Source organism: Dreissena polymorpha, chromosome 4 (genome assembly GCF_020536995.1).
Source record: "Dreissena polymorpha isolate Duluth1 chromosome 4, UMN_Dpol_1.0, whole genome shotgun sequence".
Taxonomy (NCBI): domain Eukaryota; kingdom Metazoa; phylum Mollusca; class Bivalvia; order Myida; family Dreissenidae; genus Dreissena; species Dreissena polymorpha.
Genome location: NC_068358.1, coordinates 54,223,685 through 54,237,547, shown reverse-complemented (window position 1 = coordinate 54,237,547; position 13,863 = coordinate 54,223,685). Strand labels below are relative to the sequence as shown.

At 35.1% G+C, this 13,863-nt stretch overlaps 1 protein-coding gene across 1 annotated transcript in view; it reads right to left on the bottom strand.

The window, feature by feature from the left end:
* Nucleotides 1-719: 719 nt before the first annotated feature.
* Nucleotides 720-13,863, bottom strand: part of LOC127879733 (proline-rich transmembrane protein 1-like) — a 94,901-nt gene continuing 81,757 nt past the window's right edge. The window contains exons 4-6 of the mRNA XM_052426750.1: nucleotides 4,182-4,531; nucleotides 3,303-3,446; nucleotides 720-2,628 (exon numbers count right to left, since the gene is read on the bottom strand). Coding sequence (XP_052282710.1) covers nucleotides 2,485-2,628; nucleotides 3,303-3,446; nucleotides 4,182-4,531 — 638 coding nt within the window. The 3' untranslated portion in view covers nucleotides 720-2,484. The remainder of the gene's footprint in view (nucleotides 2,629-3,302; nucleotides 3,447-4,181; nucleotides 4,532-13,863) is intronic.

The following is a 13,863-nucleotide window of genomic DNA, read 5'->3' as shown; positions in this document are numbered from 1 at the left end:
GTCTTAAGACTTAACGGATTTGTGGTGATATGAGTAATTAGTAAATCAAAGAAGATAATTGAGAATTGTTCAATATCAGGCTATCATAATTATTGCATATATAAATAATCAGAACATTCGCTAGTAAAATATGTAATATGAGAGAGAATTACTCTTCCTGCTTTAAACCAAATGATATAACTAATTACTATGAACACGTGTCGGAAGTAAATCGGACACTGCATAATTTATTTTCGTAAATATACTTGATCATAATAATAATTGTATAACAGTTATGTCTATTCGTACTTATACACAGTATAATGCCCAACATACAATATATCATCTTATTATTTTCTATCGACAGACCGAAACATGGCTTAGCTATTTTATTTCAGTATTATATTGCAATGTTTATTGTTTTAATTCTTTATTCTTTATTGATTATTTTTAATATTCTAGTAAAATTCATATATATGTTGTTAAAACAATAAATTATTTTACTTTTTTACTGAACCGTATTATCAAATTCAATATTATGTATTTCATATCCGAAATCTAAAATTCGGTATGGGACAGTTGCACTAACAACAATATGTTAAATTATACGTTTTATCTGTTTACGTCCAATTGTCCCACATTTTGATTTTCCGGAACAAACATTACATGTATATGCTTTCCACTTTCTACACTACATCGTTAAGTCGTACTCGATCGAAAAGGGGTTAAAAATTAGAAGTTTAATTTAAAAATTAGAAGTTTAATTATTATGAATATCTTTGATATAATGGTTTCATGCACACGCAATTCGATTGTCATGATTGTTTCTTTCACTGAGCGTTATAACTAATAAACTCATTAAGATAACAAAATGTCCACTTAGCTAGACTGATATACATTTGGAAATTAATTGCATATTCTATCAGAATTTCGTAATCTTCCAAGGCCTCTTGTCAGAGGTCACCAGAACCAGTTCAATCGATAAGTCAAAATTTATATTAACGCATATGCTTTATTGGTTGCATTTCATGCATGATGTCAACAGAATATCTTTCAGCACACTACTATCCGGTACATGTGGTGTTTAAACCTAAGCTTTTGATTGAGGGAAGGAAGCTTGCTAATCACTTAAACTATCTCAATTCTTGAAAACGTAATGCTACGATGTGCTTGGGGTGAATGTCTTATTGGCGTATAGCTTTGACTTGACCTTTGCTCATCATATCATGCTAGATCTAATCTAAAAAAAGCCCGCCATTAAATATGTACAAGATACTGTCAATTAAATAATGGTGAGTAAACCAAGTAATATCAACCCGTATGTTTGCATGCCTGAGATACAACTTCACTATCCGAAATGAGAAAAAATACGAACTTGAATCACATATCCTAAATGTTGTTAATATTAAATTAATTAATTTATGAGTTAACATTGCAATCACACTGCCACATAGTTCAGGGATTCAAATGGACCATGCGCTGTGGAAAGGGGGTTTAATACATGTGCGTAAAGTGTCGTCCCAGATTAGCCCGCACAGGATAACCAGGAACAACTCTTCCGCTTATATGACATGTTTAGTTTAAAGAAAGTCTCTTCTTAAAAAATCAGTTTAGGCGAAAATTGTCGTCCAAATGTTGTTGTTTTTTCAATAAAGCTTGCCTTTCCGAAAGTCACATACTACATAATATATATTACTAAGGATATTATTAATTTATGTTTGTTTTGCATCAAGTGCTGCTCAATACAGTATTTACTTAAATATATATACAAATAGGCACCAACGTTAAACTAGACCAGAAGAACACACCAAATAATGGCCCATTGCTCGTTTCGCTGATTAGTCATGTCTAGGATAAGCATAGGGCATATAGATTGTTGAATGATCTCATGCAAATGGCGGGATGAGGTCTGTCATTCTATACATAGATGGTGACGTCACTACGTTATTGTCACCTCTATACTAAGACGCATCAAATTCCCCTGGTTTGGGGATGTATGCTTCCGCCAAAGTAGTTCTGCGTAGGAATGAAAATGTTAATAATGAAATGTTTAAAATTGAATGTTGTTACAAGAGATGTAATTGTATTATGTTTAAATGTGACTTTGAATCTCTATTAAGACGGATAGCAATTATTAGTGGCATGATTTATCTGACCTTCTTTCGCTTTCACTTTTCATTCGTAAAAGAAGTGCTACCCACAATTCCTTTCGCGTAAACACAGGTCAGTAAGACCGGTGTGTACATAATGGAGGTCTGTTGCATGCGTCAGATTACGTCGTTACCTTTTGCCACGTGATTTTGCACATGTTCTCGTCAGAATTTACACACGTTACAGTTAACAGGTTTATTGTGTATATTTTGTTTTCACTTGAGTTACTGAACAGTGCCACGCACACAGCTGGACATTGCGGTCACACTATTTGTTGTTGATCCCGATGGGGCCGATTGTCCGCCGCATATATCATGTAGTTCAGAATATTGTACGGACACTGAGTTTTAATGACTAATTGCTAAGAAACCCGAACTTAACTATGACGAGTATGATGGCGATTCCGCCAACGACGAAACTTGCAATTATCAGGCCTTGTGCGGACTCAGCAAATGTCTCTGCAGTCCTCATGTCGCCTTTCTTCGCACACTCGTTTGCCTGTGGGTTGAAAAGTAATGTCTCTCAAAGAATAATATTAATTGAAATATATAAAGGATGGTATTTAAGAAATTCTAACACGCATAAAGTTAAGGTATGTACTTTACCGATGTTACACAATAAAAAAATCCAGAACAAATAGTGAACCAATCGGTCGTACAGTTTGTTAGGAAACGTTTGTTGTATTCAATGTACTGTAAACATAAATATAAACCAGGATAACCGTGGAACCTAATTTGGATCGTCGTTATAATGGAAAAAATCAAAACATGAAACTCTTTTGCTGTTGATATATGCATATAAACCATACCGGAACGATTGGAACAAATCTAAAAGATGGACAACCATGTATAATTTATGTAAAACTTCGTAAAACTTATTGCGGCTGACAAGTCGTTTAAATGAAAAATCCAACAAACACAGGGATGACCAACACAAACTGACCTGACCAAGTTCTTGGGGTCAGGTGAGAGAATATCTTATCGTGTCATCAAAAGTCTTATTAATGTACAGATGTGTTTTACAACATAAATAAATGTGAAGGACACAGATTCAGCCATTACGAACTATTATTTGTCATTTAATATGATCTTTTCGCTAATCGTCGTCAAAACCATGAGTAAACAACATGTTAACTGCTTCTGTTAGCATTAACATATAAACGCTTGTCTTACGGTCGACGCGTGGAATATGGCGGGAAACCCCATCGGGAAAAAACATAAGGTTGCCAGGATGGCGAGAGCCATGTAGTCTGGAGGTGGATTGATGGTAACTTCATTTCCTGGCTGTTGAACAGGCTGTGAGACGACCTGAAACAACTGCTCGCATGTGTAGCATTTAGGTAGAAATAATATGGTATGAAACACGAACTGTTAAGACATTATGAATAATTACAATTTAAGCATAAAACTCAATACACTAGCTCACATTGTTACATGCGGATCAGAAGATAAGACAAGCTGCGTTTCGACGACTATTTGTTTTCATCAACCTATGTGGGAATGTTAAACCCTTATTTCATACATTGTAATAAAAATCCACCAGAAACAAATAAACACAACATGCTATGCATGTACATGCAGGATGTTGCGCTAGCTTGTCTTTACTTTCTTGCAAAGACGATCGATTATTTGATTAGAAAGATAGTTACAGTATCAGCAGGAATGAGCGTCAGCAAGTGACGCGCGAGTATAATACTACACATATTGTTTAGTGCCTAAGTGTCGTAAGAATGATAATTTATTGAAACGAAATGGGGATCGGTTCTAAATGTTATTACTATAAATACATTATAGACCATCTGAAAAAATATATTAAACTACCCGGTATCTAGTTAGCGATGCATGCACAGACATTTGTCATACAAACATGGCGTACGAATGTAATTACGTTTTATCCACAAAACAAACAATAACTCTACTGCTCAACTGTTTACAGCCTATGAACACTGATGTATGACAACTCATTTCAAATAAGAACTCTGTAAGTCATATTAAAAAGGTCGCATTATAAATTGACTAAAATCATAAATACAACATCATTCAATTACTCACAACTTCTGTTGTAGTATATTTCTGTCCAGGAATATGCTGTCCGAAAGGCTGCTGACCACTGTGTGACCCCTTAGGGTAAGGTCTGTCTGTGTACGGATGTGGCGTTGGGTAACAAGGCTGACCTTGGTAAAAGAACGGGGGCGCACCTTGCTGGCATCCGGGCGGAGGTTGGAACCCAGCTTGAAAACCCGGCTGAGCCGCGTACCCAATGGATTGACCACATGTTTGACACTGTGGAGCTGTGAGTTGAATGCCCGGATCTACAGACGGACCTGGGTCGTTTGCTTGGTATGGAGGGTAACCTTTACGGCACTCCTCGTACGATGGTGGCGGAGGGAATAATAAAACATCTGGAAAAAGCATGAATGTCGTGTCCGTCAATTTTTGTATCATAAACAATGCTAGCATATATACCGGTTACATAGATTGTTCCAGGTTACATAAGTTACTTACAATAACGTCATAGTCAAGCGTGAACTACATCGTAACCTTTTAAAAATATAATCCTTCTAGCATTTTCTATAAACTTTGCTTTCAAAAAGAATATGGCCTGATTGCCCCGCGTCACTAACTCGAATTCAAAGCCTTTAATGGTGCCTATATGCATCACAACTATGCATGGGCATACGAATATTGATAAAACATCGAGTAATAATATTAATATATTAAAACAAGCCCAGGAACGCTATCATGAGAGCGATTCTGGTTTGCGTGTGCTAGTATTGATTAATAGAGAAAGTTCAAACAGCGAATATCAATGAATCTTTACACTTAACTAGATTGTCTTTTGAAGCTGATATTTTCAGCTGTATGCTGTACAATATATCTGCAGACGTTATCTGGAGACGACCAGTCACATATATTGATTTGCAATAGCGAACTTTGGTAATGGTCCGTCGATCCAGGACTAACTTGGTGTTGTTACTTCGACAGTTCCAAACAAGCGTTATTTGACTTGCACTGGCTACCGATTAAATACAGAATTAACTTAAACATTTTGTGTTATATGTATAACTGCCATACTTCAAGAGCACCAGGGTACTTAAAAGAACCCCTGACACCGTATGCACCCAGTCGCACAGGCATGAGGTCCGCTGACAGACTGGATGGGTGTTATGAACTCCCGTTCAACAAACGAAAATCATTTTGTGACATAAGTTTCTCTACCATTGGTCCAAAGTTGTGGAACGATTTACCATCGTATATTCGTAAATCTGACAATATTAACATAATTAAAAAGAATCTTAAAACATATTATTTCAGTGATTTGTACTTAATGTTTCCGTAACCTTCGCATTACATACTCCGAGTACGCATGCATGATTACATGTTGTATGTTCACTGCCACACAAATATACTTGTATTCTTTGCGTGTATTAGTCAAAAAGTTATGTTCATTTATATAGTATTAATTTATATTAGTTTACTAGTTTACATTTTCATTTATACAACGAATGATTTATATATCTTAATCACAATCACGTTATTTTATATGTTTATCTTTCAAATGCTTGATTATTGGGATTTTTTATTTGTAAATTGATTGTTATTTTATGCTCTGTACGTTTTTATGATATTTTTCAATGTGTTGTTAAACGCCACTGACTATGCACTTGTGTATAGATATAGGCGTTTAATCAAATAAAACACATTTAGATTTAAATAAATCCAATATATATATATATATATATATATATATATATATATATATATATATATATATATCATCAGACGGGTTAAAAAGTAAATATTTGAAAGAAATATTTGTGTAACCAAATTAGCCTCAGGGTACCAATTATCGAACGGAACCAATTCTCGAACAATTTTTATAAATTATTAAATTTACTCAAGGTTGAATCGTTTAATTTGAAATCGGGTCCTCTTTTAAGTAAGTCCAATTTGAATACATTCTATTAGCAAACTTCCAACTTGACAGCCTTTTCTTCGTAAACGCAACTGCAGACGAAGATTCATTGAACCAAATACAAATTTAATATTTTACCAGATAAATGTGTGGTTAATTCAGTTAGAATATTATAAGTCATCAAAATGTTTTGTTTTATAAGATTCTAACAATTTGAGCGATGTTTTCATTTACCTTTAAGGCTTTTTACTACCATTCACTTTTTTTACAACTGTCAAAATAAGCGATTACATTTACCTTGCCCTGTTTTCTATTTTTATTTTAATGGATTAGGTTGCGAACAACTATTGTTTTATGGTCAATTCGTACTGACGCCAACTCATAACTCTGTAACATTCAACCTCATTAATTGAGAATCATTGTATTCATCAATATAATACATCTATTTAGATTTTCTTTTTATTTCTTTAAGACAAATGACACGAAAATAATCAAATAAATACTCAGTCTGTGCTCTACAAGCGGCAGTCAGAGAAGTCAAAAAAGGAAAATGTTTGTTCAAAGTATCAATTAGTATTAATCTTTTGATTAAATGAACAACATATATTGGTAATGATTATCCACGTCAGTTGCAATGTAAATACATCTATTCTACCAGTTTATGTGTGTGTTGCAAATGCCTGATAGCTTGCTTGAGTTAACGTTCGATAAATAGTTCCGAACGGGTTGCAAAATGTAAACACATCTAACTTCATTTGACCAACGGTAAGGTCGAGTTATTAACGCTTGTTTTCTTTACATTTTATAGTTTTAGAAAGAGAAGTCTTTTACCTGAAATAGCAGCTTAAATTAATTTAAAAAACTTGAAACAGTTTGACAAATTAAATAAAATCGGCAAAAAATCGTTCGAGAGTTGGTACCATGAGGCTATTTAAGCTCGATTGCATCGAAAGACTCAGGCTTATAGAAACGATATCCAGTCCGTTTCCGGTGCCTATAACCAGTACTTGGTGTCTTTTGGGATCGAACCCGTGACCTACCAATCAGAGGGCCAGATAAGATGCGTATTTGCGTAAAATACGCATGACAAAAAAGAAAATACGCATGACTTAACATTTTGTTGAGTAAAAAAACTCCTGTCTAAATTCGGATTACGCATCGTGTGCAATTTCAATGCGTATTAGCCGTTTATTGGCGTCGCTCTGGAGAGCGGTGACTAGTATGTAATGCATTTTTTCGCTTGTGGGAGGAGCAGTTATTGTCCGGATCAATGTATATATTTTTGTTTTAAAAATATCTTGCATAGTGGTGATTTTTTTTTTGTAAATTAGTGTAAATAAGTACTGCATTTGTGCCTATTATATTTATTACAACATTTATTGCCAATAATGCAAAGTTAATTCTTTAAATTAATAGCTTAACACAGGGACTGGACACTAATAAAAGATCAGAGGGACTGGGCAAAAACGCGAACCGGTGAAACTTTATATAAATAGTCAACATTTTTGTCTGAAGTTTTCAACAGTCGCCGAGGTGTAGTGGATGATGTGTCCGCCTGGCGATCGGAAGTTGGTGGGTTCGATTCGCAGGCGGAATTATTTTAAATAGAATTTAAAAATACTGCGTTTTAATGCGACCCTAATACAACGTTGCACATTTTTATTAAAATTAATAGATGCCGCGTGATGACAACGTTAATTAAAATTTCTTAAATCTCTTAAATATCTTTTATCCCACTTTTACAGCGAATTCGGTTGAGTAAAGCCCCGTTTATTAAATTTCATCTATAATCAACGTCACTCGCTACGTTGTTAGGCTACGTTGTAAGCAAATGTAGTTCCTTGTATATAACGACTCAATGTTAAATTGATGTTATAAAACTTTTTGATTTGCAATTCAATATAAATAAAATTGTAATTAATAACGCACGACTCTGTGTCACATAACGATATTCTGATTTAAAAAATGAATATTTGATCAGTGGTTATTTTTGGAACGCGGAGTAATACACTGACATTGGTAACACTTAAGTCATTATCAAAGTACGACAAACACTCATGAAAACGCGAAATTACCCAGTTAAATTAATTTTGTTTAAATAAAAAGGTTTACTGAATAAAAAGTTGGATAAATAGAATAATAGGTTAGTGTTGATTATAGACCAGGTTTATCATGCTCGGCACGAAAACGAAAAAGCAATCGCCAAGGCTCGTGCTTTTTGTTTTCTAGGCCTCCTATGATAAACCTGATCTATAATCAATACTTACCTGATATTCTATATATAAAAAATACACGTGTTTTTATATCAACAAATAAATGCAAACAACACATCTATTTTGCATGTATTTTTGTTGTTTATGGTTGTCTATCATAGGCCCTAAGTACTATCCCTACGACATATAGAGCGCGAAGCGCGACACGTATTATTGATTGTAACAATGAGTTGTGATAAAGGAAGCAGCCGCTTATCAAGGAGGAGCTGTGTCCCAGCAACCCGTTTCCCTAGAGTCAAGCACTCCTCGGAGTTTTTTTTAAGAACCACATATAGAGCGCGAAGCGCGACACGTATTACTATCCAGGTGGTATGGACCCTTTGGTATGGACTTTTTTAGGTGACACTATCAATGCGCATTTTGTGAGATGAAGCAGATTTTTTAAAACCCACACAGTTCTTTTCCATAAATGAAAATTGCACACGGATGCCAGTAAAAAAGGAAACCAATTTTAATAAAATGAACTTTGAAACATTTGGGGGTTATAACACAACTTCATAGATAATGGTTATTTGGGAGTTATAACACACAACCAGTATCTTTTTCTATGTTGTTTAAAATAATCGGCCAATATATTAATATTTACAGTAGAAAAAAATCGTTCCAAGTAACTTCATTGAGTGCCTTTTACACTGAAATTTTCGACGCCCTTTGATGCTTTGCATCAATACTTATCTTGTACATGCATATAAATTAATGTAAACATTACTGGTTTCCGTCATTGTGTCCACACCGGTAAAAACGTAGTGACATCACCATCTATGTATAGAATGTGGTTCCCGACCTTATTTACTCCTCAGCCAGAACGGTATCATTTCATTTTGGCCCACGATAAAGGCCGATGTTGACACAACGCTGCATTGTTGTGAATCGATATACGCTTATTGTGAAAACATTTGACATCACATTCGATAAAACCCGAATCACCCAACTTCAAGCATATAATTTTGGTATCAGTTCATCTACTGTGAAACCATTATATATCGTCAGGCATTAATTTTCGTATATTTCGTCAGTCCCATATTTGAACAAATTAAGACAAATTACCAAAGGCATGAGGCACTAAAATCCAACGTAAGCCACGCATACATTCTCCGTCTGTTACGTAATCAAGATAAATCCGGTTTTGACACAAAAGGGTGTAGATTACACATTGTACTTAAGTGACACGTGACATTACTCTAAAACGCGAAAGCAGTACAGCTGTATCGACTGCGTTGACTTCGTTTAGGTAGAATTGTAATGATAAGCGCTATTTGTTAACAACTTTATTATCCATTGTGTGTATTGTGTTTTTCCGTATTGCTGCAGAAGATTATACAGCCTCCACGCAACGGATTAGATTCGGATCAAAGACAATAAACACAATTAAAAGATGGTGATGTATATACTTACCGTATACATTCTCCGCATTGATTACAAATAAATACAGAACATTTTGTTTTGTTTGGTTGTTTGCGTTTAACTACAATACAGGTGTAAAAATAGCTTGTGCTTCGTTTTATGGGCTATCGATCTGTTTAATCATTGACATCTTTTACAAGTTTTACGATATATGTTTCAAAAATTGTTACTTTTAGCAATTGAAAACGTAACAGGTAGAGAGAAATTAGCAAACATGACGATTAGTTCCATCCAAACGTAGGCAAATTGTTTTAAAAAAATCACTTTTATTTTTGCGCGATTTCCAGGAAATCCTCGGAAAGCACGTGTTTCGAATGACTGAGTATGTCGCAATAAAGCATTGCTTTGTATCCTATTGCATTCAATCTAATTTAAACTCACTCGTCAATTGGTTGTTACAATTAAATCTGAACTTTGCTTTATGAAACCGCTGTCCCATAATGCACTGTTAATTTTACAGTTCCAAAAATTATTGTACTTAAAGTGATCAAATATTTACGATGCAAAACTCTTGAAACTTTATTAAAAACTGACCAAATAGTTTGCTAACACTAATTATAACCAATAATCTTCGCACCTTCTCTAATTTTCGCCGATAAAGGTAAGATTGTTATTAGTTTGGCCATGATAATAAATGAATAGGACCAATTGGCAACTGGCCTCACTGTTTCAAACCCGGGTTTCAAACAATCGTTAACCGTTATTCGGTCCCACTAATCCGCTAATCATAATAATGATACACTAATGGAGGTAAATTACTGATCACCTGTTAACAAAAGACTAGTATATTGACATGTGACAAACAGGTTCCACCTCCTGCAAGTGACTCTCAAGTGTCTTCCCTCTTTCCCCACAACGATTTTTCGCAACCGCGATATATTTTGGACAAACAAATCGGATATTGACTGAAGCATTTTTTTTCAAAGTCGGGAATTGGCGAATTTAAGTGCTGACGAAAACGTCATTTTTATAAAAATGACGAAATTTCGTACTGGCAAAAATAAATGATTTCACAGTATGTGTGGCACTATGGAAAAACCTTTTACCTTCAAGCACTTTTTACATGGCGCAAAAATACACATATAATAAACAAGTTTTGTGGGCCAAGCTTAGAATATTTTGATCGTGGCTGTACAGTGTGTGCTAAACAGTGGCTTGCCAAATCAAGACGAAAAAAGAGATTAATGGCTGCTTATGAGCCAAGGGCAAAAATCAGAAAAACTGTTAAATAAAACAAAAGTGATTGCTTTCTTGTGTACACGACTGCTTGTTAAAGCGAGTTAACATTACATGTACAATTTATTATTAATTCAGATCCTTTGAATACTCCTTAAAATTATCGGATTTAGATTTGTACTCATCAATTAAAAAGTTCACGAGCGAAATACCCCTTGGCTGAAAAAATATTTGGAGCTTTGCTACCAATCGGTAAGCGGACACCTTATCAATAACGCCACAACGAACTTGAAAGAAATGTTAACGGCGGAAGGCGGATTGTGTGCATACAAATAAAACTTTCTGAGAAACTATCGCAAGGAATAAGCATTTTCCTGAGTCGCGGAAAACCGATTGTCAAAATTAGTTTCTGGACATATAAGATCCTAATTCAAACTGAGCCTAAATAACGTTTCATATCTATTGAGGCACAAATGTGTGACTGGTAACATGGGGGATTCTAAGAAATGACTACGCAACTAAGTTTTTGTACACACAAGGTCCAGATTTGACCTTTCCGTAGATGTTGTGAAGATTCTTATTAAGTTTTAAACATCTGGCATTTCGTGTGGTAACAGTGTTCTTGATAAAATTTGACATGTTGATCCTGTTTTAAAAATTCGTGCCCATAATCTTACTCGGCTTATATAGTGTCAGGATAAACATTCTGGCCGGGTTTGATCAAGGCCGAGTCATTAAGTTGTTCTTAATAGTTATTCAATGGTTTTGCAAAGATTTCCCATTAAGATATAATATTACGAAACATCTTACCCAGATTAATATTAAGCTTAAATGCGGTCACTATTAACATTACTACCAAGTTTCATCAAAATTGCGTGATACATGTGGATTTGGCAGGGATAGCAATGTTTTCATAAGATTTTTCCTTGTTACCATTTGTAAGGGCGCTCTTGAGCCAAAGCTCAGCGTATATATTTTAAAGATGAACATAATTACCAATTTCCATCAAGGTTGAGTCAAAAATGAGAAATGGAGAAAATTATTTCATCAAGATGGAGTCATACAGTCATGTAAACTCTAAATTGTAGACTAGGTGTATCTCTGACTTTTAAATCTGGTGACCTTGTTTTGGGAATAACGGAACACAGGATTGAAATCGGCTTGGATATGGTCAAGATAAACATTTTTACCACGTTTCATTAAGTGTTATTAAAGAGGCCTCTACTGGTATAGAAAGGATGTCAAATTTTACATATTTACCATGTTTGAGGAAGCGTGTGACCCAGTTTTACACTTTAGCCTATATTTTTCAAGTAAAAAAATAGCATTCAGACAGAGTTTCATCAAGATTAAGGCATACATATGTACTATAGAATGACAAAATATTTAAATAATAATTTAACTAATGATCCAGTTTAAAGACACATGTAGTCTTGATTTGAAATTATCCTGAATATTTTCGTAATAAATATTTTAGCAAGTTCCATCAAGAGTCAGTAAAATATATCTAGTGCAATAACAAGCTAAAAGTATACGACAAAAGACCCACGGCGCACAACGCACGTCCGACGTGGTCAGCTACAAACACTTTATACACTTAACACAACAACATGTAGTTAGAGTAAGTAGAGGGCCTGAAAGGCCCAAAGTCGCTCACCTGAGATTCAAATGAACTGACCTGTTCTGTGCAGCCCAAGATGTCATTAGAACGAAATGTTCTTACCAACTTTCATGACTAGTGAACACCCTGGCAGCCACATTTTTCAACAGACCAGAACCATTTTCATACACATCCAAAATATCATTTAAACAAATACTCTGACAAAGTTTCATGAAGATTCATAAGTCCATAAAAAAAAATGCCCCGCCCCTGGTGGCCATGTTTTTCGAGCAACTGGAACCATTTTCGAACTTGTCCAAGATATAATTGGGACAAATCTTCTATCCATGTTTTATGCTGATCGGACAATAAATATGGCCTCTAGAGTGTTAACAAGGTTTGGTTAAGCTAAATAAGGAAAAATGCCACGCCCCCTTGGCGGCCATGTTTTTCCACCAACCGGAACCATTTTCGAACTCATACAAGATACCATTGGGACAAATCGTCTGAACATGTTTCATGATAATCGGACAATAAATGTGGCCTCTAGAGTGTTAACAAGGTTTTACTAAAGCAATATATAGCCATAATAGGAAAAATGCCCCGCCTCCTGGTGGCCATGTTTTTAAAGCAACCGAAACCATTTTCGAACTGATCCAAGATATCATTCGGACAAATCTTCTGACCAAGTTTCATGAAGATCGGAAAATAAATGTGACCTCTAGAGTGTTAAAAGGTTTTACTACAGCCATATAATGACAAATGCCCCGCCCCTGGCGGCCATGTTTTTAAACCAACTGACATCATTTTTTGAACTGGTCCAAGAAATTATTGCGATTAAATTTCTGACCAAGTTTAATGAAGATCGGACAATAAATGTGGCCTCTAGAGTGTTAACAAGATTTTACTTTAGCCATATATAGCCATATTAGGAAAAATGCCCCGCCATATTTTTAAGCAACCATTATCGTTTTCGAACTCGTCCAAGATATTATTTGGATGAATCTTCTGACCAAATTTTATGAAGATCGTACAATAAATGTGGCCTTTAGAGTGTTAACAAGGTTTTACTATAGCTATATATAGCCATATCAAACAAAAGGCCCCGCCCATTGGCAGCTATGTTTTTCAAGCAAACGTGACCATTTTCGAACTCATTAAAGATATTATTGAGGCCAATTTGCTGACCAAATGTCATGAAGATTGGACAATAAATATGGCATCTAGAGTGTTAACAAGGCAAATGTTGACGCCGCACGACGGACTACGGACAAAAGACGATCACAAAAGCTAACCATGAGCACATTGTGCTCAGGTGAGCTAATAATTGTACATACCGCTTTTCTAATGGGCATATATATCCGA